The 26,984-nt window shown below is 52.1% G+C and overlaps 2 protein-coding genes and 1 long non-coding RNA gene across 5 annotated transcripts; 2 read left to right on the top strand and 1 right to left on the bottom strand.

Moving 5' to 3' along the window:
- Positions 1–2,507: 2,507 nt before the first annotated feature.
- PDZK1IP1 (PDZK1 interacting protein 1) lies at positions 2,508–8,881 on the top strand. Of its 2 annotated transcripts, XM_025420187.3 has the most exons (5): positions 2,508–2,658; positions 2,872–3,045; positions 5,851–5,959; positions 7,775–7,870; positions 8,461–8,881. In XM_025420187.3, the coding sequence occupies exons 2-5, from the start codon at positions 2,979–2,981 to the stop codon at positions 8,531–8,533; spliced, it is 345 nt and encodes a 114-aa protein (XP_025275972.1). In that variant the 5' UTR covers positions 2,508–2,658; positions 2,872–2,978; the 3' UTR covers positions 8,534–8,881. The 2 variants fall into 2 exon arrangements, with proteins under 2 accessions (XP_025275972.1, XP_035555140.1); XM_035699247.2 differs by lacking the exon at positions 2,508–2,658 and having other exon boundaries at positions 2,755–3,045.
- On the bottom strand, positions 4,071–11,051 carry LOC112642524 (transcription initiation factor TFIID subunit 4-like). 2 transcript variants are annotated; one of them, XR_007402486.1, is made up of 3 exons: positions 10,302–11,037; positions 6,874–7,007; positions 4,071–6,615 (listed from the first exon to the last, which is right to left on the bottom strand). XR_007402486.1 is itself a non-coding variant. In XM_025420184.3 (2 exons), exons 1-2 carry the CDS (start codon positions 10,718–10,720, stop codon positions 6,653–6,655), a joined length of 774 nt encoding a protein of 257 aa, XP_025275969.3. In that variant the 5' UTR covers positions 10,721–11,051; the 3' UTR covers positions 4,071–6,652. The 2 variants fall into 2 exon arrangements, 1 of the variants encoding a protein (XP_025275969.3); XM_025420184.3 differs by having other exon boundaries at positions 4,071–7,007; positions 10,302–11,051.
- A 3,146-nt stretch (positions 11,052–14,197) lies between these two features.
- Positions 14,198–26,984, top strand: LOC112642527 (uncharacterized). Its single transcript, XR_003125301.3, has 4 exons — positions 14,198–14,580; positions 17,487–17,601; positions 21,422–21,917; positions 26,234–26,984. It is a non-coding gene; the product is annotated as an uncharacterized LOC112642527 (long non-coding RNA).

A 26,984-nucleotide genomic window follows, 5' to 3' on the forward strand; every position in this document is an offset into this window, starting at 1 on the left:
GAAGGTGACCACACAACGGGGACCTGTCCCCGGGGGTCTTGGTGATTCAGGGTGGAGAGTGGCACCAGGAGGGAGGAGCTGAGTGTTGATGGAGCAGCGGCTCAGAGATGAGGCCACGGGGTCCAGCCCTGCAGAGCTCCTGAGGCCTGAGTCTGGATCTTGGGCCCACACGAGACCAGCAGGGAGCCTAACTCGTTACCAAGGGGACCCAGGGCCATGTCCCTGCAGCTGGGGAGGTGACACCCCTCAGCTGGATGAGGAAGCCCGGAGAGCAGAGAGCAGCCTCAAAGCCAAGTGTCCACCCACACTCCCTTTTTCCGGAACAACTTGTTTTTCTCTAAAGCTTAGGACTTTGACCTGGGAGGTGTGTTTTCCTCCTGTCGGTCACCTGATGTCCTTCCTGCTCATCCCCCTGCCCCAGCACCCACCCCAAAACATGCCGGCAGGAGTCAGTGTTCTTCCCTGGGTTCTTGCGAGGGAGGCAGGACATGGTACCTGAGGACTGATGGGAGAGGCTGGGCTACTTCTGGGGGGCATTCCCTGGGGGCGTGTCACAACAGAGACCCCCCTGCCCAGCTCTAGGTGTCTCCTTCCTGGGTATCTGGGACATCTCGCTCCTCTGAGGTTCCTTCTCCTGCTCTAAGTTGTTCTTCTTCCTTTTTAAAGACCCTTATGATTGGGACTGTGTGCTGGTCCCTGGATTCTATCCTTCCTCTTGCTCTCCTCTTGCCCTCCCCTCACCCCCCCACCCCACACATACACCACACGTACCACCCACACGTGTACCACACATCGTGCATCACACACCACACTCATGCACACACATACATATACACATCACACACACATTCACGCCATGCACACTACGCACACAGCACGCACACAGCACGCACACACCACACACAGCCTGGGGAGACCACACAGTCCTGGGCCTCAGTTACCAGTGCTGTACCACATGTCTCTCTAGCTCTTTACTCCGGGCCCAGAATCCTGCCGCCTTTCCACTGTTTCCTTCTGGAGGGTCCGAAAGCTCGACACGGCTGAGCCTGTAGCTCTTCATCCCCCCACCTCTTCTGAGACCTGCTTCGGTCCCTTCTGAGGCACTGGGCATCACCCTCAGCACCTCCCTGTCCCCGCAGCCACTCCCGGCCCATCACTGCGTCCAGAAGCCACATCCTGTGCACCCCGCACCCCACCTCCTAACTGGGGCTCAGGTGCATCGCCACAGCCCAGTGCCGCCAAGCCGCTGGGTGTGGGGCTGCTGTGGGGGACCCCCCCCTCTGCCGACCTTCCTTTCTGCAGCTCCTCCCCTCCCCTCTCTCCATTCTGAGGGCAGAGGTGTTTTCTCAAATCCGGACCTGCCACGTGGCTGCCCTGCTCAAAACTCTCCAAGGAGGCATCCCGACATTTATTAAATCCAACCCCATTCCTTGCATTCCAATTAGTGATTCCCTGGCTGTTTATTAACACAAATGGTGCCTACTGTAGCCAAACTGTGCCAGAAGATTCTGAGGACACCAGGTTGGGGCTAGGGAGGGAGAACAGGACATATGTGTATGTGTCACTCAAGTCTAAGCCAAGCTCCCCTAGATCACCGGATCATCCCCATCTTTGGATGATAGCGGGGTGCCCTGCCCTAGATCGTGCATGCCCAGGAAGTAGGGCTGAGGCAGAACACCTGACTGCTGCCACTGACAGAACCATCCTGTGATAGAAGGGGTGGCCCACAAGGTCCTGTGAACAGCAGTTTGGTGGCTTCTGGGCCAGGAGGCTGTGGAGGAGCTTCCAGCTTACGCCCTGGCTTTTGGGGACCCTCCATCTCTGAGACTTCACCCAGTATGTTGGGTCCTTCTTTCTTGGTGTCTGTGGAGTCAGACTCTCCGCATCTCTGGCTTCCTGTACTCCTGGGGAGGGGTGAGGGGGGGACACCCAGTGTGACTCTTGGCCCCGGGCCTCAACAGGTACTTGGGTCATTCTTCACTCCTGAGCTGGAGGGCCAGATGGACTCCATGTGATCCTGGGGCTTGGGGCCCCAGATGGGATCCTTCCACCTGGGGATCTTTCTTCTGCCGGCACAGCAGGGCTGTGTTCACCCACTTGTCTCCCTGTGATGGGTGGAGGTGGGTCAGAGGGATATATAGAGGCCTCTGACCAAACCTGGGTCTTGTCCCAGGGAGGTTCCACCCAGCTTCCAGGAACCCCTTGGGGGCCGAGAGGAAAGCTGAACAGGACCAGGGCAGCTGGGCTGGGTGGGGAAGGCTGGGGACTGGGGCCCTCAGGCCCTCTGTCCGGAGCCCCATGAGAGAGGGTGGATGATAGAGCTACTGAGCCAGGCCAGGGATGGAGGGACAGAAGCCAGAGCTGTGTCCCAGGACTGGAGCCCCATGGTCTGGCCTGGCTGAGTAGGGACAGGTGAGGAGAAAAACAGGGAGTAGGCCCGGCCGTGGGCGGTCAGCTTTGACCTTTCCTAGCCTCTGGGGTTTTCCCAAGCTCCTGCTCAGACAACAGATTTCTTAATCCCACTGTCAGCCTTCCAAGACGCCCCGCCCGCAGGAGCGGCACTGTCACTCCTCTCCCCACAACCAGCCCCAGCCCCAGCCCACCCCGCTGTGAGAAGAAGGGGGAGCTGACCAAACTGGAGAGGCCTGGGGCTTGGCGGTGAGGCACCAACTCTCCTCACATCTCCCTCCTCCTCGGACCTGCTTTCTTAGCCAGCCTCTGAAAGATGACCTCGAGTGCCAGCTCGAGTGGGCCGGGCACCGACCTGGGAGGCCAGGCCTGGAAGCTCATTACCATGGGAGGGAGGGCAGTTTCTCTCCACCTCCCTTCCTTCCTCCTGTGCCTTTTTCCTTACTAGCTTCTCTCCTCCAGGGCCAGACTGAGCCCAAGCTGATCTCTGGCCCTCCGGGCAGACCCCACAGCAGCTCCAGGAGCCCAGATACCAGCTGCCAGAGAAGGCCCAGAAGCTTCCTGCAGCCATGTCGGCCCTCACCCTGCTCATTCTGGGTCTGTTCACGGCAGTGCCACCTGCCAGCTGTCAACAAGGTAATACAGGACGGGTGGCTGTAGTGAGGAGGGCTGGGCTGGGTCCCTGGAACCCAGGGTGGATGGGGTGGTTGTCTGGCCTCCCTCATCACCCGGACACCTGCAATGGGGAGGGGAAGAAGCAGAGCCTGGGCTCTCTGGAGGAACCTCTGAAGGCAGAGACTCCTGAGCAAGGCTTCTGTCTGTGACTCACTTTCTCCCAGTGAGGAACGCAGGCAGTGGGGGAAGTGTGGGGTCTCGGACTGGAGACCTACAGGAGTTGAGGCCCAGCCTCTTGAAGCAGGAATTGCCCGAGAGACGGCGGGGTCCTGAGGACACGGGGTCCTGGGTATAAGGAATGGGGGAGCGGGACCCGAGCCCCCCTCCCAGGGCAGGCTGGGCCCCCCGGGGAGCACTGTCAGGGCTCTGGCCTAAGTCCTCACTGTCTCAGCTCCCTGGGCTTGGGTGGGGGACAGCGCCCCGGTGTGGCCCCCTCCCGAGCCCGAGCTCTCTGTCCAGCTCTGCCGCTGTCCTGCCGTGTGCGGCCTGGAGAAAATCACTGCCCCCCTCTGAGACTCAGTTTCCTCATCCATAAAGTGAGTAAAGTGGGGACAATAAAGCTGCCCTGCCTGCCTCCCGGGACAGCTGCCAGGCTAGGGTGTGGGAAGGCTTCGTGCCCGTGAAGCACCACACCCTGAGCTCTGCTGTCTGCCCTGAGCAGTGTTGCTGCATCTGCAGCCAAAGTGTGGGGCCCTGCACGTGGGTCCAGATGGGGCCCGAAGGGGCCTGGCGGAGATGCTCCTGGAGTCCCCCTCCTTTGCAGAGACCCTCAGCTTGCACGCATGTCTGCTTCACCTCTGCCTCCCAGGCTCAGAAGCCCTCTTGGAAACTGGAGATCAGAGGGGTTGAGTAACCTGCGTGGATCACACAGCAGAACAAGAAGGGATGCAGCCGGGGTGCAAGCACGCCTGGTTCCGGGGGTCCCAAACACCCCGGGTTTGGCCACTTGCCACTGACGAAATCCAAAGGCAGAGAAACAGCAGTGGTGAAACAAGAAAGGGATTTATTTTGGTGAGGCCAAGACTGTCCCCAGCGTGCCAAATGTACTTCCAGGTTTAGGTGCAAAAAATGTAGGGCAAAAATAGGTGGGTCCGTGCAGGTGGGCAGTGAAGGTCGGGGGGATCTCCGTGTTGGGGTCAATCACCGGCGGGGTCTGGCTGGCTCAGGGCAGTCCCGATTGCTTGAGGGGGTGGTCTGGGTTCCCAGCAGCGGATGCATGGCCCGCAGGATATTTTGCCCAATTTAAGAGATGAGCCGGAAAGAACTTCATCGACAAGGAAATTTGAGGTGACAACGGAGGGACTTGCGATCCTTCTAGGACAGGGCTCAGGTCACCTCGTTCCCGCCTGAGGCTCTCTGCTCACTTCAGAGCCACAGGGAAGGAGCAGCAGGGACTGGGGCTCCCTGGTATCTGGAGGGAGCTGGCTGCAAGGTCTGGAGGAGGCAGACCGGGGCCTCCCAGGGCTTAGCCCTACTCCCCATCCTGGAGTAACCACTGACCTGAGGAAACATGGGTCTGATCCATTGTTTCTTGGGGGAAACAATGAGTCCAAAGCACTGCTTTTTGGCCAGTATGGAACTCAGGGTAACCACAGTGACTTGGCCCCAGGCCAGAGAATTCCCAGATCCTTCCCGTCTTCCCTATATCTGCCAGACTCAGAGTTTACTCAGAGAACAGACTGGGCCTTCTCTGTAGCGGGAGAGCTTTAGGGTAGACTCAAGGAAGGACTTTTGAGTGAGACTGAGACAGAATGAGACAGAATGAGGGCTTTGATGCCCAGCCTGGGCCCTCCTAAACACAGGGTGGCACTAGGGCTGCATGTGTTCTGGCCTGGAGGCAAGACCCTCTAGGAGCCTCCTGTTGGCTTCAGTCCCCTCCTGAGACCTGTCTGCTACTGCGTGTCTATCCTCTGCAGGGCCCAGTTCTCTCAGGCTCCTGGAGCACAGGGATGCCGGGGGAGGGGAGAGCCTGTCTGGCCTGCCAGTGGCTGAGGGCAGAGATTTGGGGAAACCTGGAGGGTGAGAGGTGCTGTCAAAGGTCAAGGGTCAGGAGGTAGAGGAGGTGATGAATGGGGCCTCAACCTGGTGTCTGGCCTAGTCCGGTAGGCCCCCAGCTGGAGGAGACCAAAGGGGCTCAGGTTTGAAGCTCTCTTCCTGGCCCCACGGCCTGGAGGAGCCCTGGCCCCTCTGCCTTGCTCTTCCAAGGGTGTTTGGTCCCACCCCTCTCTGGGCACCCCTAGCTAAGCAGCCTTGCCTGTCCTACACTCCCACGCCCTACCCGTACCAGGGAAACCTCATTACAGAACAGGATCTTCCAGATACCAACCCAGTCCTATCAGCTCGGGCCGCTCCGGCCTTCTGGGAGCCAGGGCAAACGGGAGACACCGTGGGCTGGCAGGGCCCAGGCCAGCTGTCCAGAGGGCTGCCCTTTGGTCCCTGGGGCCCAGACACTCCGTAGGGGGCCCTGCAGGTGACCCATGTGGTGGGGCAGGTGGGGGCTCTGGGCTGTCTCTCCTTGGCTCCTCATTCCTTTTTTGAATTCATTTTCCCAAGTGTCATCCCTTTCTCAGCTCAGTGGGGGGGTCAAGCGGGTCCCCCTCGCCACCACCGCTGCTGCCCCAGGATGTCTCCTCTGGTCCTGGCAGCCAGCTGATGGCCTCAGACACAGGCTCTAGCCCTTGGAGCATCCCCTCCTTCCAGGGTTCTGCACTTGCAGCCCCCACAGCAGCTGAGCCGCCTGCAGCATCCCCACTCCCCTCTCTCCAGGCCTGGGCAACCTGCAGCCCTGGATGCAAGGCCTAATCGCTGTGGCTGTGTTCCTGGTCCTCGTGGCAATCGCCTTTGCTGTCAACCGCTTCTGGTGCCAGGAAGAGCCGTGAGTGCTGCCCGGGAAGGGGTGGCTGGGGGCAGGGTCTGCGCTGGCACAGGCAGGCCAGACCCCAGGACCACTGCTACTGCTCTAGGAGTGCTGAGAAGGGCCGTGGAAGCCCAGAGTCCAGGCCTGTCCCTGTGTGGAGTGACACTGAGCTGAAGGTCTCCCAGCCGGGAGCTCAGGCTCAGTGGCTGCCAGCCGGGCTCGTCGGACCCCACAGCTCTGGTTCTCATTCACCGTGAGCTCCGGGGTCTTCTCTTCCTGAGGGCTCTGTGTCTCTCCGTAGTCAGGACGCTGGCCCAGCCTGTGATGGGGGCTTTGCAAACCTCTGGGAAGAAGGCTGCATCTTTCTTCAGGGTCAGGTGCCACACGCTGGGGTTCAGAGGGTCAGTGGGACACACACAGCCCCACACTCCAGGCTCCCAGACCGGAAGGCCAGGAGCAATCACAGCGCAAGTTTCAGTTCCATAGTAGGAGGGAGTGCACTGTGGTGCTGCGCCTGCCCTGGTCTGGGGGCCCAGGGACCGTGGTCCAAGAGGGCTTCTGATGGCACGTTTATTCTGAGGGCTGAGGAGTGCAGAGGAGCCAGGTTCAGGATAGAGCATGCAGGGGAAGGCATTGCAGTTGTGGGAAGAGGACACTGAGGGTACCAGGGGTTCCTGGGCAAAGGCAGGCACAGAATTAGAGAGGGGTGGGCTAAAATCCAGCCCACCCTGTGCTCACCACCCCTGGAGCAAGGTGGCACCTGCCGCTAGCTCTCACGAATGGGGCTGGGGCCTGGGTGCAGCCCAGTGAGGGAACACCAGCTGCCACAGGTGGAGCGAGGGCCAGAGAGGTCCCCGGGGGGCCAGCCAGGTGGGCAGGACCTGGGCCTAGCGGGCCTTGTACACACCAATACCCCGAACTTTGGGCTTTACCTTTCCTGCGACAGGACCCCAGCGCTAGCTTGTATGCTGGTCTTGGGAGGAGAGGTGGCCTGAGCACAACGGTTCTGGCTGCCCTGGGTGCACGCGTGGGTAGGGGCTGCACACGAGACTGGAGAGTCTGGACTCTGGAGGCAGTGAGGGGACAGAGAGGGGACATGTGGCAGCTGTGGAGGGGGCAGTGGATGGGGATGGCGGCGGGCAGGAGGGAGGAAGGACGGGATGAGCCCAGGCTTCTGACAGCCCCAAGCACCGAGGTGCGGAGCCCAAGGTCCGGAGGCAGCTGCTGAGTGCACCGTGGGACACAGCAAGTCTGTGGCGCCCTGGGCAGGAGGGGTGGCCAGGGGAGGACAGGCGGCGCCCTGTAGAGAGTCCCTGTAAGAGCAGTTTCCAGTAGGTGGGGGCAGAGGTCGCACTCCCGTGGTCTAAACTCGAATAAGAAGCCAGGAGCTTTTTGTTGGAAATGCTTCCTTTTCCAATGGACCCAAGCTCTGCCTTCAGTGGATGCGGACCCTGTGCACCCAGTGCCGGAGGAGGCCCCTGAGGAAGTGTGGGGGGATGCTAAGTCCCGCTGGGTCATGAGCCGAGGCCACAAGGGGGACAGCATGGGAGGCTGGGCGGTGGTCGGTGTGAGGCTGGGGTAAATCCATTGCACCTCTCGAGCTGGGACCTGAGGCCCCCACCCTGGACGGGGGAGACGGCTGTGAAGGCCCGTGGGGCAGGGCCAGAGTCAGGCCACCAACAGCGCCCCGCTGGAGAGAGGGGCTTCTGCGGGGGGCCAGCCTCTGCCCTTGGACTTGTGACAACAGGTGCCTAGGACAGGGCCCGACTGGACAAGGGGGAGGACAAAGAGGGTCGGGACCCGGGGAGCCCCACTGATGAGCCTCGCCCACAGGGAGCCTGTGAACATGGTCATGACCGTTGCAAACAAGGCAGATGGGATCCTGGGAGGAACAGATGGAAGGTACTCCTTGACGGTGGCCAGCTTCAGGTGAGGCGCCGGTACAGGGCTGACCGCGCTGTGCTCCAGAAGGACCAGGTGTTCTGAGGGGTGGGGGGAGAAGGCTGGGGGGGGGCAGGGAAGGAGGAGGACTCATGGAGGTTGGGGCTCAGCAAAGAGAGGAGCTCAGGGAGGCCTGTGAGGGCTTTGTGAGGATGCAGGGCTCCTGGGGGCCCAGCATGGGGATGGGGGCGGGGGTGCAGCCAGCGGACTGGGACTCACAGGGAAGGGTGCATTGGGGGAGGGGACTCTGAAGGGAGTTGGGAGGACTCAATGCAGGGAGAGGGGTGAGGAGGGGAGGCAGCTCAGTGAGGAGATGGGCTCCATGAGGGGGTGGTTCAGTGGGGGCCCTGTGGGGACCCAGGGGGGGCGGAGCTCAGCATAGGAGAGAGATGGGGCTCAGTGAAGGGTGCCGGGAGGCCTCCAGTCTCAGGTGCACCTGAGACCAGATGTGGGCAGGGGAAGTCCCTCTGGCACTCAAGTATATTTATTCTGGAAGAAACTGCCCACACAGGTACAAGATGGGGCAGGGAGAAGGGGATGGCCTGGGAAGGGTGATGACCCCTGTCATCCTCTCTCAGGTCCAGTGAACACGAGAATGCCTATGAGAATGTCCCTGAAGAGGAGGGCAATGTCCGCAGCACCCCCATGTGACCCCCACTTGCCTGGGGCCCTCCGCCCTGACCCCAGGTGCCTGTGACCGATGCCCGGCTCACCACACAAGCCTCTCCTCTACACGGGAATCTACAATAAGAGGCTGACTCTCCCAACCCCACACCTCCCACCTTCCCTTGAATTGTCACCAGCCAGTCAGGGCTGTGTCCAGGCTGGGGTTCAGCTGTGGCCCTAGGGTTTCCCGCCAGGTCTCCCACCCAATTCAATTCAGAAGACCCTTCAGAAGAGGACAGTCAGCTCGTCACCTCCTCCCTGCCTCACATCCACTCCCTGTAACCGTGGAAATGGCTCTTATTTCTGTGAAATAAAGATGTTTTGTATTTCCAAGCCTGATGTTCCCAGGGCTCGGAAACAGCCCCTCAGGCTTATAACCAGGTCCAACCTTGCTTTCTGAATCATGACAATCACCTTCCAAAGCCACTGTCATGGTGGCTTTGGAGGATTACGCAGGAAACCCTCTCTGGGAGGACCACGGGGCCAGGGAGCTCACCCACTCTGCCCCTTGTTCTAGGCAGAGACCCTCCTGCGGGTGCCCCCCAACCCCCCGACCTACTCTTAACAGCTATGCTTCTGGGCCTGTCTTTGCGCAGCACCGACACCCCTACCAAGTCTCTATGCTGCCTGGCTTTGCAGGTTGTTTGCTCATCCCCCGTCCAGGCGGCTCCAGCCTGCATGGGTTGGCCTTTGAGCATAAGAAGCTCCAAGACAGAGCTTGGGCTAGGACTTTGGAAGCCCAGCTGAGTCCCTGTTCCCTGCAGACTTATTATGGGACTTTGGGAGAGTCACAGTCCTCTCTGAACTAACCTTCCCCTCTGGGGAGGGTTTGGCCAGTTTCACCACAAACCTGGGGTAGAATCATCCTCGCCACCGGCTCCCAGTCCTGGGTGGACGTGGAGTCAGGGCACTGGGTCCCCTGGGGAATGAAGCAGGATGGGGGCGGGGAGAAGGTACTCCCAGCTGGCTGGCTGACCGTGAAGGCCCCTCCTCCCTGTGACTGCCATTCTAACGGAACAGAGTCTGGGGTGACAACCTGAGACAGACCCACCCAGGAGCACTCCCAGATCCAGAGGAGCAGGCCAGAGGGTAGGAGGCAGTCCACGCTGTTCCAACCAGTCCCAGCCCCCCTTGCTTCCCCACCACAGCCATTGCTCTGCTTTTCGAAGCCTTCAGACAAATACTCCACCTGAGATCCGAATTATCCTTTCTTACCACACCGAGGTCTAGTCTGCAGCCTGCAGGCAGAGGGAAGGGCCCTGAGCAGTGACTCAGGACAAGTTGCCTCCCCTCTCTGACCTTCAGCTCAGTGAACTGTGGCTGTGTTCACGTGGGCAGATGCCTTCTCACCCACCACTGCCAGTTCAAACTGCATATTCCCTTTCCTTGGCTCTGCCAAGGGTCCTCTTCCTCTAGGAAGTCCTCCTTGACCAGACCAAAGGGCAGAGCCAGGGGGCCAGCCAGTCCAACCTCTACCTTACTGGAGGAGGGATGGAAGTTACTAGAGGGCCTCTGCTAAGGCACAAACACCCTCTTCTTCCTTTCTAGCCTCCTGGTCTGAACCTTCTGGCTGCTTGGATCTGATTCTCCCTGCACGAACCTCCATTCCCTCCCAGTGCTGCCCTGAGTTGTCCCTGAGAGGCTGGGGGGGGGGGGGGGGCGGTCAGGTCTGGCCCTACACGCCCTCCAGGGTAGAAGGCAGAGCCACCATCCCTTGGCCTCCGGGCAGCAAGTGCAGCCTGGCCTGTCTCACCTGTGAGGCGTCCCAGGGCCTGGGGGCGCCGCTGCAGTCCTCCTGGTTCCTGGGACACCACCCGCTCCCTGCCTTGGCCTCTCTGGGAGTCTCCTCAGCCCCTCCCGGGCTGGACCAACCGGCATGGTGGGAACTCTGGGGTCCCTGCAGGTGCTGGGCTGGCACTGACCCGCCCCCACCCCGTGTTCCTGCCCTGGCAGGGGGCACGGGGCACAGAGCTGCGGGCCCCAGAGCCCCCGGCCCTTATCGCCTCTTCCCACCTGCCAGCCTGGCCAGCCGAGGGAGGGAAAGGAGGCTGGGCCCGGGCCAGGGCGGTGCTTAATGACCCTCCGGGGCCTAATCTCAGGCTGGCAGCCGCCGAGTGGCTCAGGCTCGCTCCTGGAGGAGGCTGATAACACACCAGCTGGGCCCCCCACCATCTATCGGGGCTGCACAGCCAGCCCCAAGGGGCGGCGACCGGGGGCCTGGGGAAGGGGGCCTCTGGGCTGAGGCGGGTGGGAGGCCAGCCCCGGGGGGAGGGGATTCTCGTCTCCTTGACTGACAGGCAGGGGGAGGGACCGGCCGCTGGAGGGAGGCTGGGGGGCCCCCCACGCGGCCCCTGCGCCCCCGCGGGACTTCCTGCTCTCTCCTGCTCCCTCCCCGCCCTTTTCTCCCACCCAGTCCGGCTCCTCCTTTGCTCTCCCAGCCTTGATGGAGCTTTCCCTCCTCCACCGTCCACCGTCTAGCCTCCTTCTCCCCCTTCCACCTGACCTAGCGCCCACCGTCCCCTCTCCCCTTCCATCCTCTCTGTTTCCAGTGGGTCCCCCTGCGCGCCCCGCCTGCCCAAGGGGCCCCGTGCCAGTCCCTTGGCTGGGGACAGTCCCTCGCCCTCCCTCATTGGCATCTCACTTCTTCTTCCTGTGGCATCATCTCCCCCGATCCCTCCACCTGCTCTCTGGGCAGAACGCTCAGGTGGCCCGGCTCTGGCTGCAGGGCCCGGAGATCCTCTGACTGCCGGCGGACCTTGCTCTTCCTGCTTCCTGGAGCAGGACTTGCACCTTCCTTTTCCCTTCCGTACCTAAAACGTGTGGATGTCACAGGGTCACAGTATAAGTTACATCCAAACTCAGCCACTAAAGGCTCCACCCAGGAACTGCAGAGTTGGAGGTAGATTGCAGCACTATTAACTTTAGTTAGACTCGAAGAGGAACTTCCAGTCTGGAGCTGGTTTAAAAAAAAAAGGGCAAAAGGCTGGGGAATTCTATCTCCAGTGTCACCTGTTAGAGGGCAGAGTGCCAGATGGTTGGAATAATTTTCAAGATGACTTTCTTCATGCTCAGAGTAACATGAGCAGAAATACTGCTCCAAGGAGCCATCAGATGATCAAGACTACTGCTGGGCAGGGATTCCTCCCCCAGCTTAGGGTACAGGTGAGGGTGGGAGTGCAGAGTGGCCCTCCGGGGGTGATCCCAGTCCCATACACTTTGCCTTGTCCCCTTGGGCCAAGTTCACAGGGGACTCAGATAGTTGGAGCTATCAGAAGCTTCTCTGGGACCAGGGCGGGAGGCATCTGCCCCTCCCCCAGGTCTGGCCTGGGGCCTGGCCTCCCCCAGCTTGGCTCTTCTCCACATTCCCAGGTCCCCTTGGAAGTGCACACAGTGGCCAAGAGCTTGAGCTTGAGAATCATGCAGGCTCCGGTTCGAATTCCAGATCTGTGCCTCACCGCTGGTGGACTGCCCAGCCCGTCCGCTGCTCCACCGGCTTGTCTTCCCTTCGGGGCTGCTGGGAGGAAACAGATCCTGGGCTGCTCTTGCACCTGACACCTCCAGGAAGCCCTCCAGGTGCCGGGGAAGCTCTGTGCCCACCCCTGGGCCTTTCTCTGGGCTATCCCAGCCACCTCTGTCCGCACCACCCTGCGGCTATTTAATTGCCAGGCCTGGGAGCTCCCCAAGGGCAGGAACGAGGTCACGTCCCTCTGCATCACCGGCACCCTGGACAGGGCTAGACTCGGGAAGGGAAGCCGTAGGTGTGAGGAGGAAACCCAAAGGAAAGGGCTCAGCCCCTGTGGTTTGCCCAGGCGTATGTCTGTCCGTACCCTTCAGCACACAGAGGTGCAGAAAGACACGCGTGCTTGTGCATGCACATGTGCTCACACTTTCCTGCTCCCTGACCCTGATCCAAGGCCGCAGGGTCAGTGATGAGCCCCAACATCTGTGCTCCACCCAACCTCGTCAGCCGGCCTGGAGCCTCGGCTGCCATCTGGTGGCCACGCTCAATAGAAAGGGCAGATGAGTAGAGCTTTTGAACTTGAGCTGAAGTAAGTCAATCGGAGAAGGACAAACATTATATGTTCTCATTCATTTGGGGAATATAAATAATAGTGAAAGGGAATATAAGGGAAGGGAGAAGAAATGTGTGGGAAATATCAGAAAGGAAGACAGAACAGAAAGACTCCTAACTCTGAGAAACGAACTAGGGGTGGTGGAAGGGGAGGAGAGCGGGGGGTGGGGGTGAATGGGTGGTGGGCACTGAGGGGGGCAGTTGACGGGATGAGCACTGGGTGTTATTCTGTATGTTGGCAAATTGAACACCAATAAAAAATTAATTTATTAAAAAAAATAAAATAGACTTGTAAAGTTAAAAAAAAAAAAAAAGAAGAAGCTCTTTCCTTCTTAGGTGCCGTTCCAGAGGCTTTCCCTCGGTCCAGCTCCAGGGACACCCCCCCTCCCCCAGGCTGTGCCAGCACCTTACCTTACCGTAGGCTTCAAGGGCAGCTGGCCTCCAGGGCCCCCTCCCTGTGGCCCCAGAGGCCAAGACTGTGACTACCTTAGGTTGCAAGCCCTACCGGTGGTGGTGGTGGTGGGGGGGGCAGGCTCTTGGGGCCTTCATCATCCTGCTCCTGATGACACACTTCGCTTTCTTTCAGAAATGATCTGGGAGCCCAGTGGTTTCCACCCTGGTGTGCTATTCTGGAGGATAAGGGATGACAAAGTTTCTAGGATATGTTCCTTGTTGAGTCCCTGGAGAAGCAAAATAGAGGGAGCTTGATGAGAGAAAGAGACAGGAGGAGGAGCAAAGAGAGAGAAAGAGAGAGAAATCAAGGATGAATTCCAGTATTGTCTGAGCAAGTTGGAAGATGGTGGAATCTGGGACATTGAGCTGGGCTATGCAGGCCATGTCTCCACTAAATCAGGCCCTGCTAGGGATCCCTGGGTGGTTCAGCGGTTTAGCGCCTGCCTTCGGCCCAGGGTGTGATCTTGGAGTCCTGGGATCTAGTCCCACATCGGGCTCCCGGTGCATGGAGCCTGCTTCTCCCTCTGCCTGTGTCTCTGTCTCTGTCTCTCTCTGTGTCTCTCATGAATAAATAAACAAAATCTTAAAAAAAAAAAAATCAGGCCTGCAAGCTAGTTTGGGCCTGTGTCTGCCTGAAGGGAGGGGGCGCCTTTTCCTGCTTCTCACCAAGGCACCATATAGCCTTGTGAATGGCACTGAGAATGGCAGGTACCAGGGGACAAGCAAGAATGTGTGTGTGTGTGTGTGTGTGTGGTGGGGTAAGGATGCATTTATGGGCGTGTGGAAATGAGAAGCTTCTGGGGCATCTACAGGGGGTAGACTGGAGGGCAAGGTGGGTGCACAGTTCAGCTCTGAAGCTCAGGTGAGCGGTGGTTAGTAGCTGGGCCAGAAATTTCACCCATTGGGGGGTTAAGAGCCCAGGCCTGGGTCAGGCAGCCTGGATAGAGCCATGCTCAGACAAGTAATACCAAGTGGCCTTGGATAAGTGAACTCAACTCACCAAGCTCCAGCTCACTCGTCTATAAACCGAGGGCAATAAATGGTGTCTATCTAATGAGAGATGATGTAAAGATTAAAGGAAACAATGCTCATAAAACACATAGAATAGTGTCTGGCCCAATAAGTGTTAGCTATTGTGTTTTGTTTCTATCATTATTACAGGATGAGCTGAACTGCGTGTGAGACCAGTGTGTCGGAGCTAGCCAAATCCTTACAATCATTTAGCCCAGGTTACTAATATCGTACTGTGGAATCTGAAGCCTCAGGTCATGTACCAAGTTGGGGTGAGAAGCAGCGAGAGGCTCTGCACAGCTGGTAAGTACAGAACATGCTGGACCCAGCTGCTCTTCTGGACCTCTGGAGGCACCAGCATAATGGAGTTGGTTACATGGGTTCGTTCTGCATCACTGAGGCTGGTACAATTCTGCATGTGGACTTTGCAAATGAATAACCAGGCTCTTGACCAGTTCTAGCTACAAGCCCACATGTGGGATGGAGGTGGATGGAGGTGAGTACAGGTGCTAATAAGATGGGGAAAGGGTCAGGGAGGAGAGGGAGCACCAAGAAGCAGAGGGGAGAGGGAGAGAGGAGGTTGGGGAGAAGCTGATGGAAGCATCTTCTAGGCCCAAAGAGCTAACCATTTGGGACAGAGACTGGGAAGGGCCTTCCCTCAAAGCCAAACACGTGATGGTGGGGGTGGGGGTGCTGGTTCTGACATGAAAGCCGAGGGCTACTATATGGTTGGGAAGGTGCTTTCTGATTGCAGCCTTGTTCTGATCCTTCCAGCTGGATATAACTCAGCCCATTTTCTTGGGGGAGAAAATGCAGACTCAGAAAGGGAGGTGACTTTAGTGGCATTGGGCTAGTTAGTGGCATTAGGCTAATTAATAGCATTGTGCTCTAGTCTTTGGACTTTAAATCCATTGCTAATTCTACTCCAGCATAGAGTTCTCTGTGTGTGCGGGGTGTGTGTGTGTGTGTGTGTGTGTGTGTGTGTGTGTGAAATGGGGAGCTGAAGAGCTGTTTGCCATTGTAAAGCTTTTGCAAAACTTCAATTTGGAAAGATGCATCTAGGAAAGCAGAGAGGGATCCCTTCAGGGATCTGGAGGGGGTCAACATTTGTCCCCTCTACTTCCATCCTTCGCACCTGCTCCTCAACTTCGTAGCCTCGATTCCACTCCTAACACCTCTGAGACGGCCCGCACCCAGGGCACTAGAGTTCCCTCTTCTCATCGCAAGGTGTGATGGTTTATCTGGTCCTTCTGCTCTCAGCATAATAGGATAATGGCCAGTTTCTCTGTGGCACTGCTCCTGACCATCTGCCCTCAGCTGGCCAGGTTCTCACAGACCTGGGGGCTCACAGTGGTCATGGCATTGCTCTCTGAATGAGACTGTGAACTTGGAATTCCATGAGGCGGAGTTGCACCTGTCTTGTTGATTGTAGTGTCGGAGTGGCCAGCATGGGCCTACAATGCTGGGGGTCCCCAGTACATGTTCAAAGGAATGGCATGGGCACCTCATCCACTCAGGTCATTCCCATTACTGCCATGAAGTATCAACTTCCAAATCAGTCCCAAATAAAACAACCAGTTGTCTGAGACACAAATGCCAATGATGGATGCTTCAGGGTGGTGCTTGGACAACATTTCTTAAGAAATAAATGGTAGCTAAACTTGAGGCAGGGAAGGGCCAGTTCTAGAATCCCAGTTCTAGAATTCCATCTGGTACCTGCTTGCCTCTCGCACCATTCCTCGGGGACCTGAGGTCCAAATGGAATCCTGCTATTTTGCCAATCTGCATCCCCTGTCCTTGTTAGTGATACCACCACTCATCTACTCAGGTCAGAGATGGGATTGACACTGAATTCCTCTCCCTCGCCCCATTTCTGCTCCCCTGCTTCTGGCCTCCAGCTCGCCTGGATGGATTAAAAAAAAGTGGTCTGCAGACACTTTTCCTGTCTTCCCGTTTTCGCTCTTGCTGCATGCTCAAACCAGCTTCCACACTGCCACTAGAGAGAGTTTTCCCAGACACAGCCAAATGGGATCCAGCCCTTTACACCTTCAAGGTGAACCCCACTGCTCCAGGCAGGTGCAGCTTAGTGACTGGGGGCATGGGCTAGAAGCCAGACTTCCCTGGGCAAATCCTTCTCCGCCAACTTTATATTAATTAGTGCAATGTTGGGCAAGTTCATAACAAAGGTATGTCAGCAGCCGAATCTTAAAATAAGGGGTAAAATGATGCCCATCTTATTGGGTTGCAGTGAAGAGTAAATGAGTAAACGCATGCACAGAAAGCACACAGTAAATAGGTGGTGAGTGTAATTTTCCTTTCTGCTGTGCCTGCAGTATCTTGAGCAACAGTAGGCGGCCACAGTGAAGGCCCTCTGTGACCTGGCATCCTTCCACCTTCCCACCTTCTGGTCACCCGCTCTCGGCTGCACACTCTTCACTGCTTCAGGCTCTCCAGCCTCCCGTTCCCTCTCCTCCCACACTGCTTCACATCTTTGCGCCTGTGGTGTTCATTCAGGCCTCACAGTGTCCCTTCTGCCAGCCTCACGTTCTTCAGGATGACTCTCTGATGCCTTTTTCCCTCCCCACGTTCTATGTCTGTGATCTCCCAGGGGGCAGGACATCCCCAAGACATCGGGCACAGTCCCTGCGTGGAGCAAGTGCTTGCTGTTTGTTGAATGAATGTCAGCTGGTCTCAGCTCAGCCAATTAAGTCCATTGCAGGACCTCATAGAATCACTTCACCTCTCTAGGACTCAGTTTCTTTTCCTTAAATGGACATTAAAGAGAGGATCTACTTCATATCCGTGGTGAGAGTCCAGCATCAGGCTCTAGTGTAAGACGTGACATTCTGTAGCCCCAGGGCCACCTGCCTATCACTCACCGTGCATTCATTGCCCACCAGCTGTTGCCCACCTGTGCTCACTCTTTTCACCTGGCCCAGCTGAGGGTATTAAAAATGGTTTTTACCTCTTCACAAAGGTCCTTCTTTACCAAGTAGGGTCTGGGATTAGTCTGCAAGCCAGTTGGGCTGGGTGGACCTAGGCTTGGTTGACGGATCCGCTGAATCCAGTGAATTCCCATTTGCCTGGAAAGAACAACCCAGTCTCCCCAGCCCTGAAGCCCTACTGTGCCTCCAGGTGACTGCATTCCCAGGTCTCTTTTTCTCCATCCGCCTGTTCCTGATGTCCCAGCTCAGTCTGGGGAGGAGCTGGAGGTCTGGCTCCTGGCCACTCCCCGTGGATCTCTGTACCCTAACAGTGCCTCTATCTGGATGACACTAGTCATTGTGCCTCTTCTATCAAAGCCCTGAAGCAATATCCCTTCCGTAGGGCAAACCCCCAGGAGTGGAATGACTCTATCAAACAATATGAGCATTTCTTTTTAAAAAACATTTTATTTTTAAGTAATCTCTACACCCAATGCGGAGCTTGAACTCACCATAGATCTAGAGTCGCCCCCTCCACTGACTGAGCCAACCTGATGCCCCAAGAATATGAGTATTTCTAAGGCTCTTGTAAGGTAAGTACTCTCTATTGGTTTCTCTAAGGGTTGAATCCATGTACACTTAATCAGTTCCACCTCAGTGTAATCAGTAAGGGGAGGGAGAAGGTTCCAGCTTGCTTTGAGCCTGAACACTTTCTAAAAACTCATGCACAAAATGCAGTGCTTTCTTTTTGCAAATGCCTGTTCCCGTTCATTATCTTTTCTCCCTATTGCTTTTATTTGTTTATTTATTTTATAATAAATTTATTTTTTATTGGTGATCAATTTACCAACATACAGAATAACACCCAGTGCTCATCCCATCAAGTGCCCCCCTCAGTGCCCGCCACCCATTCACCCCCACCCCCCGCTCTCCTCCCCTTCCACCACCCCTAGTTCGTTTCTCAGAGTTAGGAGTCTTTCTGTTCTGTCTCCCTTTCTGATATTTCCCACACATTTCTTCTCCCTTCCCTTATATTTCCTTTCACTATTATTTATATTCCCCAAATGAATGAGAACATATAATGTTTGTCCTTCTCCGATTGACTTACTTCACTCAGCATAATACCCTCCAGTTCCATCCACGTTGAAACAAATGGTGGGTATTTGTCGTTTCTAATGGCTGAGTAATATGAATGGATAAAGAAGATGTGGTTTATGTATACCTTGAATATTACTCCCTATTGCTTTTAATGTCTTGATTAGCCACCAGATGGCAGAGCTTACACAGTCCCTGGGAAGATCAGTGCTGGACCAGCAACCCGCCTTTTCCTGTGCAGAGAGAGCAGTCTCCCCAGCCTGGGAGTCTGAGTAGAGAGACTATTGATGGGATCCCTGTGGGAGTGGCCCTAATGGAAAGAACCCTGGCTGAAGTTCAGGAGTCTGGGATTCTAGAACTGGCCCTGCCCTGCCTCAAGTTTAGCTACCATTTATTTCTTGAGAAATGTCCAAACACCACCCTGAAGCATCCATCATTGGCATTTGTGTCTCAGACAACTGGTTGTTTGATGCAAGTCTCACACAATGTGAAGCCCAAGACAAATGTGTGTGCTGATTGGCCACCAGACAAAGTTTATTAAAATGGAGGTTTTGGTGGCTGAATTTTTTTAAATTTTTATTTATTTATGATAGTCATACAGAGAGAGAGAGAGAGAGAGAGAGAGGCAGAGACACAGGCAGAGGGAGAAGCAGGCTCCATGCACCAGGAGCCCGATGTGGGATTCGATCCCGGGTCTCCAGGATCGCGCCCTGGGCCAAAGGCAGGCGCTAAACCACTGCGCCACCCAGGGATCCCTTGGTGGCTGAATTTGTAAACCAGGTATGGTGATGCAGGAAAGTGTGCTGGTCAAGGTGGATGAGTTTGCTTTCGTTAAGCACTGCTTCTAGGCAGAATTTGGAGCTATTGGAAGAGAGGAGGTGGAGCAGCATGCTAATGGATGAACAGCTGATGGTGACTGAGCTTACCTCCTGTCCTTTAGTCACTGATCTGTTCACCTAGGCATTGCCTTGGTGACTGAAGGCACACTTCATAGTGGTGTCCAGGGTCATTAGGAAATGTGTTCAGGGGTGCCTGGGTGGCTCAGTGGTTGAGCATCTGCCTTTGACTCAGGTCATGATCCCGGGGTTCTGGGATCGAGTCCCACATCAGGCTCCCCGCAGAAGCCTGCTTCTCCCTCTGCCTGTGTCTCTGCCTCTCTCTCTCTGTGTCTCTCATGAATAAATAAAACCTTTTTTTTTTTTTTAAAGAAATGTGTTCAAAGAAATTCAGATCTGGGTTTGGAGTATTGAGCCTCTCGTATATGTCCTGGAGAGATGAAGATGACATCATACAAAATGCTCATCAATCTATTGGCCCCTTTTTCTACATGTCCCTGATGCTCAAAATTTATGGTGCCTTTTAGAGCTTCTTTGGGCTCTGAAGTAGAGAGAAATGGTACAAAATAAATGTACACTATAATTACAAGTACTACAAAGCAAAGCAACCTGCAAGCACTGGAAGGAAATGCTGTGTCCAAATTGCCCACTTCCCATCAATTGCACCATGAGGCTCTGCCAGTATGCTATTTGACTTCCAGAAGATAATTCCCTCTTCAGTGAACCTACCAGAGATCCTATAATTCTTTATACACAATGTTCAGCATTTAATAAAAACTTAGCCAAAATGCCAAGAAGCAGTCCAATTGATCAAAACAGCAAAAGAAAAAACCTCAGACAATAGAAACAGTCCCTTGAGTGGCCCAGATATTGGTAGCTAGACAGAGACATTGAAATGACTATGACTAATGTGTTTAGAGTATAGAGGGAAAAATGGAGAATTTCACCAAATAATTTAATCTATAAAAAAAAGAGTGAAATGAAAAAAAAAAAGGAATGAAATGGAAATTCTAGAATTATTTAGTGAAGTTTTGTAGTCTAGGTCTATAGGCTTGAACATATTTTTGTAAAATTTATTCCTACATGTTTTATATTTGGAGCTGCTACTGTAAATGGACTTGTGTTTCTAGTTTCATTTTACAGCTCTTCATTGCTTCTATCTGAAAATACAACGGATTTTTGTATGCAGACCTATTGGCCTTTGTGTTGGGGGTTTCCAAGACCACCATCAGGTTTGATGATTCACTGGAAGAACTCAGAGAATTCAGAAAAGCTGTTCTACTCACAATTATAGCTTATTACAGTGAAAGGATGTACATTAAAAGCGGCAAAGGAAACCGGCACATAGAGACCAGAAGTGAGATACATGCTGTCTTCTACCAGTGGAGTCAATGAACAGCGCTTGATTCTCACAGCAATGGCGTGTGACAACACATACAAAGAATGGCCAATCAGAAGAGATTGCCTTACCCTTGATGTCCAGGATTTATTTCTATTGGGAGTCAGTAATTTCAGAATGGAGAATGTGACTGATCTTAGTTACTTAAACTCTCCAGCCTTTTGGGAGGTGAAAATGATACAGCTTGGCCCAAGTTCTCCACCATAAATCACATTGTTAGCATAAGTTCCCTGCTGAGGTTGAAGGCCCCAGATATATAAGGACACTCATCAGGCAAAATATTTTAAGAGCTTAGAGTTTATCTCCTCAGAGTCATCAAAAGCCAGTCTATTTTCTCACATGTGTAGGGTTTGAACATCTCAAGACTGATGAGTTAGTTTTTTAGTGCACAACCTTCTATCTTTGAACCTTCCCAACTTATTAGTTTTGGTAACTTTTTTGTAGACCCCCCCAGGATTTTTTAATTGACATTATATTTAGAATGGTTTTATATTTATAGAGAAATTGACAAGATAATAGAGGGTTCCCATACCCCACACTGAGTTTCTCCTATTATTGACATTTTACATTAACGTGGTACATTTGTTACAATCAATGAACCACTATTGACACATCATCATTATTACTATTATTATTATTAAAAGATTTTATTTATTTATTCATGAGAGACACAGAGAAAGAGAGAGAGAGAGGCAGAGACACAGGAAGAGGGAGAAGCAGGCTCCATGCAGGGAGCCTGATGTGGGAATCAATCCCGGGACTCGAGCATCACGCCCTGGGCTGAAGGCAGGTGCTAAACCACTGAGCAACCCAGGGATCCCCTACACATTATTATTAACTAATGTAATAATAGTTTATTCAGATTTTCTTAGTTTTTTGCTAATGTCCCTTTTATGTTCCCTGTTCTGATCCCATTAAGGATACTATGTTGTATTTAGTTGTCACATTTCCTTTGGCTCCTCTTAGCTGTGCTGTAGGAATTTCACAGACTTTCTTTGTTTTTGATGACTTTGATGGTTTTGAGGAGTCCTGGTATTTTTTAAGATGTCTTATTAATGGAATTTGATATTTTTCTCATTATAGGACTGGATTATGAGTTATTGGGAAGAAAACTACAGACATTTTCACCACATCCGAGGGACTATTCAGCTACTCCAACTTATAAAGTACTACTCTAGAATGAATTTCAAAATACTCACAAGTAAGATGGAGATCAAGAACATCCTAAGAGCACCCTTAGCTTAGCCAGAACATAGGAGATCCAGGAAGTTCTTCTGGCCATGGAGTCATGCCCAACAAACCACCTAGCCTCACTAGACAAGTTTTTCCTCTGTAGATTGGAACAATGACACCATTTAAAAAGTGAAACATGATACCTTGAGTCAATAGTCAAGAATAAAAATAATTCCCTATGAATTCAATTAATGTTATTAACTGTGAACACACTTTGAGATGCAAGTCAAAATACTGAACGGAAATAAAGTGCTTTGAGCCGGTTTATTTCATAGAGAAAGGAATTATGATACCCCGACTCAGGAGATGGAAAGCTTCTGACAGCACAGATGTGTGATCTCACTCAGTAAGTTCATTAGCTTCAGAACAAGTATGGTTTTGGCTCTGTCATTCTCTCTTGTTGAAATAGTTAAGAACAGGCAAGTGAGACAAGATGGTTTTTGTAGAAAGAGAGTTTCATTCCTTTAAAGGAAGGCTTAACACATGGGTGGCTCAACACATACCTGAGGAAGTTACCCAAGGCTAGCAAAGCACATCTGAACGTCTTAGAAGGAGCAAAGTCAAAAGCTCATAGTCCGGGAATATTTTGTGTTCTCCCAGTAAGAATGAAAAACCTCAGAATTCATAAGCCATTAGGTACAGTACTCAGAGGAAGCTGGTCACAGCAGTGGGACAAAACAAGACCTAGAATTCATGCTGCTCCAGTCCAACAAAGCATTGAAACAAGATTTCTTTTTTTTTTTAAGATTTTATTTATTTATTCATGAGAGACACATTGAGAGAGGCAGAGACAGACAAAGAGAGAATCAGGCTCCTTGCAGGGAACCTGAGGCAGGACTTGATCCCAGGATCCTGGGATCACAAACTGAGCCAAAGGCAGATGCTCAATCACTGAGCCAGCCACCCAGGCATCCCTGAAACAAGATTTCAAAGGATTAAACTGTCTCTTAGTAACTTCACTTCCCTCTGATAATAAAGCCCCCATATACTATAGCTATTCACCTAGTGGCCAACAGTGGAATCAGGTTATAGATCTAGAAATAGATCAAATTAGGCATAAACAAACATTAACAGAAGATGTAGGAAGAGTCATGCTATGTATTCCAAAAGGCACCTGGTCGAAACCAATCATATCAATGGACAATCTTGTGTTAGTAAATCATGACCATGAAGAAGATGTCTGACCATGAAGAACTGTCTCCCTTATGTTGGAAAAGCCCTACCTAAATGTCAGGGAGCCATTCCTCAGTCAATACTGAGAGTGAGCTGAGACACGAGAGTGGGCTGTGGAAGAGAAGGCGTGTGGAGGAATCGAAAAGGCTGGTACTAGCAGATGACAGGGCAACTCTGGGATGGGGAGATGAAAGGGACCATCAGCTTCAGAGCGATTTCCAGAGGAAGAGCCTAGAGTAGGCAAGGGAGACGGTGACTAGCCCTCCCTAATCCAGAATCTTTTGTTTGGCCATTTCTTGAGACTTCTCTTGAAAGGTGGGAAGAGTTATGTAAGTATGCTCAGAATTCCCTGATGATTATTGCAGAAATGAAGGAGTCATAGAGAATTCCTGTCAACAGGAAAGTTAATTTGGCTTTCCCGGAACTCCAGACCCTGGCTACAACTTTAGTCTGACCCTGTAGGGTCTTGGTGACCTTGGCTGTTAAAACTGAGTGAAAATGGTAGACAATCTGGTTAGACTTTGGCTGAACTGAACAATTGTAAGAAAAATGAAAATTCAGATTTGAGGGTTTAATCCAGGGTTTATTGAGGGTTCTCCAGAGAAATAGGACCAATAGGTTATATATATTATATAAATATAACATTGTGTGTATGTGTATATAAAGTAAGGAATTAGCTCATGCAGTTATGGAGGATGAGAAGTCTCAAGATATACAATCAGTTCTTTGGAGACTCAGGAAAGTCAATGTGTAGTTCCAGCTCGAATCTGAAGTCCTGAGGACCAGAGACGCTGATGGTGTGTCTCTAGTCCCAAAGTCTCAGGACCCAAGAAGAGCCAATGTTTCACTTCCAGTGTCAAGACTGGAAAAGTCTGATTTCCCAGCCCAGCAGTGAGATGGGAAGAGCTCGCTCTTACTGAGCTTCTTTGTTCTATTCAGGTCTCCAGTCGATTGGCTGATAAGCAACCATACTGGAAAGGGAACTCTGTTCTCCTCAGTCTTCCAATTAGAGTATTAAGCTCATTTGAAAACACCCTCACAGACACGCCCAGAAAAATGCCTGGCCAAATGGCTGTTACCCTGCAGCCTAGTCTTGTTGGCACATCAGATTAACCATTACATTCAGCAACTGATATGCAGTAAGCTCCGGGAAAGAGTGTGCAAAGAACATGTGACTAGAGTCAAAAGTCTGTTGTGGGGAATTTTGTTCCCGGCAGTGTGACTTAGTAGAAACTAAACTTAACTCATTCAGTCTTCAAACAGATAAAACCAATTCTCAGAGAAAGGGCAATTGAAGAGAGCGGGCATAGGTTGAAGAGGAAAGGAAAAGGAAGCCAGAAGCAAGGAAGAAAATGGCGGAAATAGTGAAAAGAAAGCAGAAGTTGTAGAACAGTAGAAAGAAAGGACCAAAGAGTGAAAGCTACAGGTTTCTTTTAAAATGAGCACTTTGGGGGATCAAGCCAGAAAATATTGTCAATGCTGGGTTTTCCAGAGTTGTTGTTGGCATCATGGCACATTCCTAGTTATTTGCGGTGTCCTTCTGCGCTCTCTGATATGTTAGGAGGGAAAACAATTCTAAGGGTTTTTGATGATCTTTGGTTGGTATTTTGTGAGCTCCCTGAGGTCTGTACGAGCATTAAAAGTGTCAGCTGAGAAACTGGATGGCATAATGAAAACCCGGTGTATGGTATGTAGCAGTGGCCGGATGGATACCAGGAGAGCTTCACGGGCAGCACTCAAACTCCCAGTCTCCACGTTAGAATTTTAGGGGTTGTTTTCCATTCTATCCCATGAAACCTGTGGATGAAAAATTTTCTTGGTCGCTTCCCAGATCATCCACTTGGAATTCTGCTTCTGTCCATATTGTGTTTGTTATACAACAGCTGTCTAGATTACCAACTCATTGGTATCTCTGAGCAGAGTCATTTCCATGGTGATACTAAAACTTACCTTTAGAGATGTTACTAACCCTCACCTTTTTAGAGTGCCCCTTAAGGGCAATTAAACAGAAGTTTGTTCCCTGGCCAACTCAACACACTTGAGTCAATGTGTAATGGCAATTCTCCCTCCTGCACCCTTTATATATGATTTTTATCAGTAATGTTGGATTAGTTGAGATGAGCACTTAGCAACATGAAGTCTCATGGAAAATTATTTCCTTAATTCTAAGTAATATTGCTGCTTGCCACATTCATGAAGGAGTCCAGCCAGATAGGAAGGGTCTCCAAAAACAGGCATCACCTCCTTTGGGAAGCATGTCCTACCTGACTTACTGTCATCATCACCACATGGCTGCTTAGCAATCGCTTTCTTAGGCTCTCACTGCTCTCTGGGCAAATCCAAGGAACATTGCTTTTCTTTTTTTTAATATTTTATTTATTTATTTATTCATGAGAGACAGAGAGAGAGAGAGAGAGGGAGGCAGAAACACAGGCAGAGGTTGAAGCAAGCTCCATGAAGGGAGCCTGATGTGGGACTCGATCCTGGGACTCGAGGATCACACCCTGGGCCAAAGGCAGGTGCTAAACCGTTGAGCCACCCAGGGATCCCAGAACACTGCTTTTCACGATGTATTATAAACATTGTTTTTTACTTGCCTTCTTCCTCACTGTACTGAAAACTCCTCTTAGTCAAAAACCATGCTTAATTATCATTGATATCTTCAATTTCTAACAAGATTGTTAGCCCACAGTAGAGTAAATAAATGAATCAGTGAATGAATATGTTGCCAATAAAAATGGAGAAAAGGGGTTGAATTCAAGAGAAAATTAGAAATTTGACTTTGTGACTGAGTCTGATGAGAGTAGGAGGGAAGTAGATGGCTCTCTAGCTTTAGTAACTGGGTGGTTGTTAGAATCATTTTTAATAAAGTTATAAAAATTTGTTTTGTTTTGGTAGGAGAACATACAAGTATAGTGGTATTTATTTTTAACTTTTTTTTTTAAGTAGCCCCACTCAGTGTGGGGCTTGAACTCACAATCCTGAGATGAAGAGTCACATGTTCTACTGATTGAGTCAGCCAGGCGTCCCAGAAGTATGACAGTGTTTTGTACTGGTCTCAGCCTATTAGTAACCTATGTGGCTGGACCAGTCCTTGTGGTTCTTATGATTGTTCTTATGATGACACCCTTCAGCAACAGCCATCAGGAAACTTTGAAAAAAATAAAAGTTTAGCTTACAAGACCTGTAACTGACAACGCATAGTTAGGACCATGCAGCAAAGTTTTGGGTAGAGAGAGAGAGCATGTATGGGCCTGGTATTCTGCTGTGCATGGGCTTAGGGTTCCCCAGGCTCACTCTTTTTTGGTGAATTTAAAACAGAAGAGTAGGCCATGTCTATGTCTTCCTCTGTGAGATTTCTGTTCATGTCTTTTGCCCATTTCATGATCGGATTGTTTGTTTCTTTGAGTTTAATAAGTTCTTTATAGATCTTGGAAACTAGCCCTTTATCTGATACGTCATTTGCAAATATCTGCTCCCATTCTGTAGGTTGTTTTGTTGACTGTATCCTTTGCTGTGCAAAAGCTTCTTATCTTGATGAAGTCCCAATAGTTCATAGACATGGCCAACAAGCACAGGAGACAATGCTCCACATCACTGGTCATCAGGGAAATACAAATCAAAACCACAATGAGATACCACCTCACACCAGTGAGAATGGGGAAAATTAACAAGGCAGGAAACCACAAATGTTGGAGAGGATGCAGAGAAAAGGGAATCCTCTTACACTGTTGGTGGGAATGTGAACTGGTGCAGCCATTCTGGAAAACTGTGTGAAGGTTCCTCAAAGGGTTAAAAATAGATCTGCCCTATGACCCAGCAATTGCACTGTTGGGGATTTACCCCAAAGATACAGATGCAGTGAAATGTCAGGACACCTGCACCTTGATGTTTCTAGCAGCAATGTCCACAATAGCCAAACTGTGGAAGGAGCCTCGGTGTCCATCGAAAGATGAATGGATAAAGACGATGTGGTGTATGTATACAATGGAATATTACTCAGCCATTAGAAATGACAAATACTCACCATTTGCTTCGATGTGGATGGAACTGGAGGGTATTATGCTGAGTGAAGTAAGTCAATCGGAGAAGGACAAACATTATATGGTCTCATTCATTTGAGGAATATAAATAATAGTGAAAGGGAATAGAGGGGAAGGGAGAAGAAATGGGTAGGAAATATCAGAAAGGGAGACAGAACATGGAAGACTCCTAACTCTGGGAAATAAACTAGGAGTGG

The sequence above is a fragment of the Canis lupus genome, chromosome 15, assembly GCF_003254725.2.
Source record: "Canis lupus dingo isolate Sandy chromosome 15, ASM325472v2, whole genome shotgun sequence".
Lineage (NCBI taxonomy): Eukaryota > Metazoa > Chordata > Mammalia > Carnivora > Canidae > Canis > Canis lupus.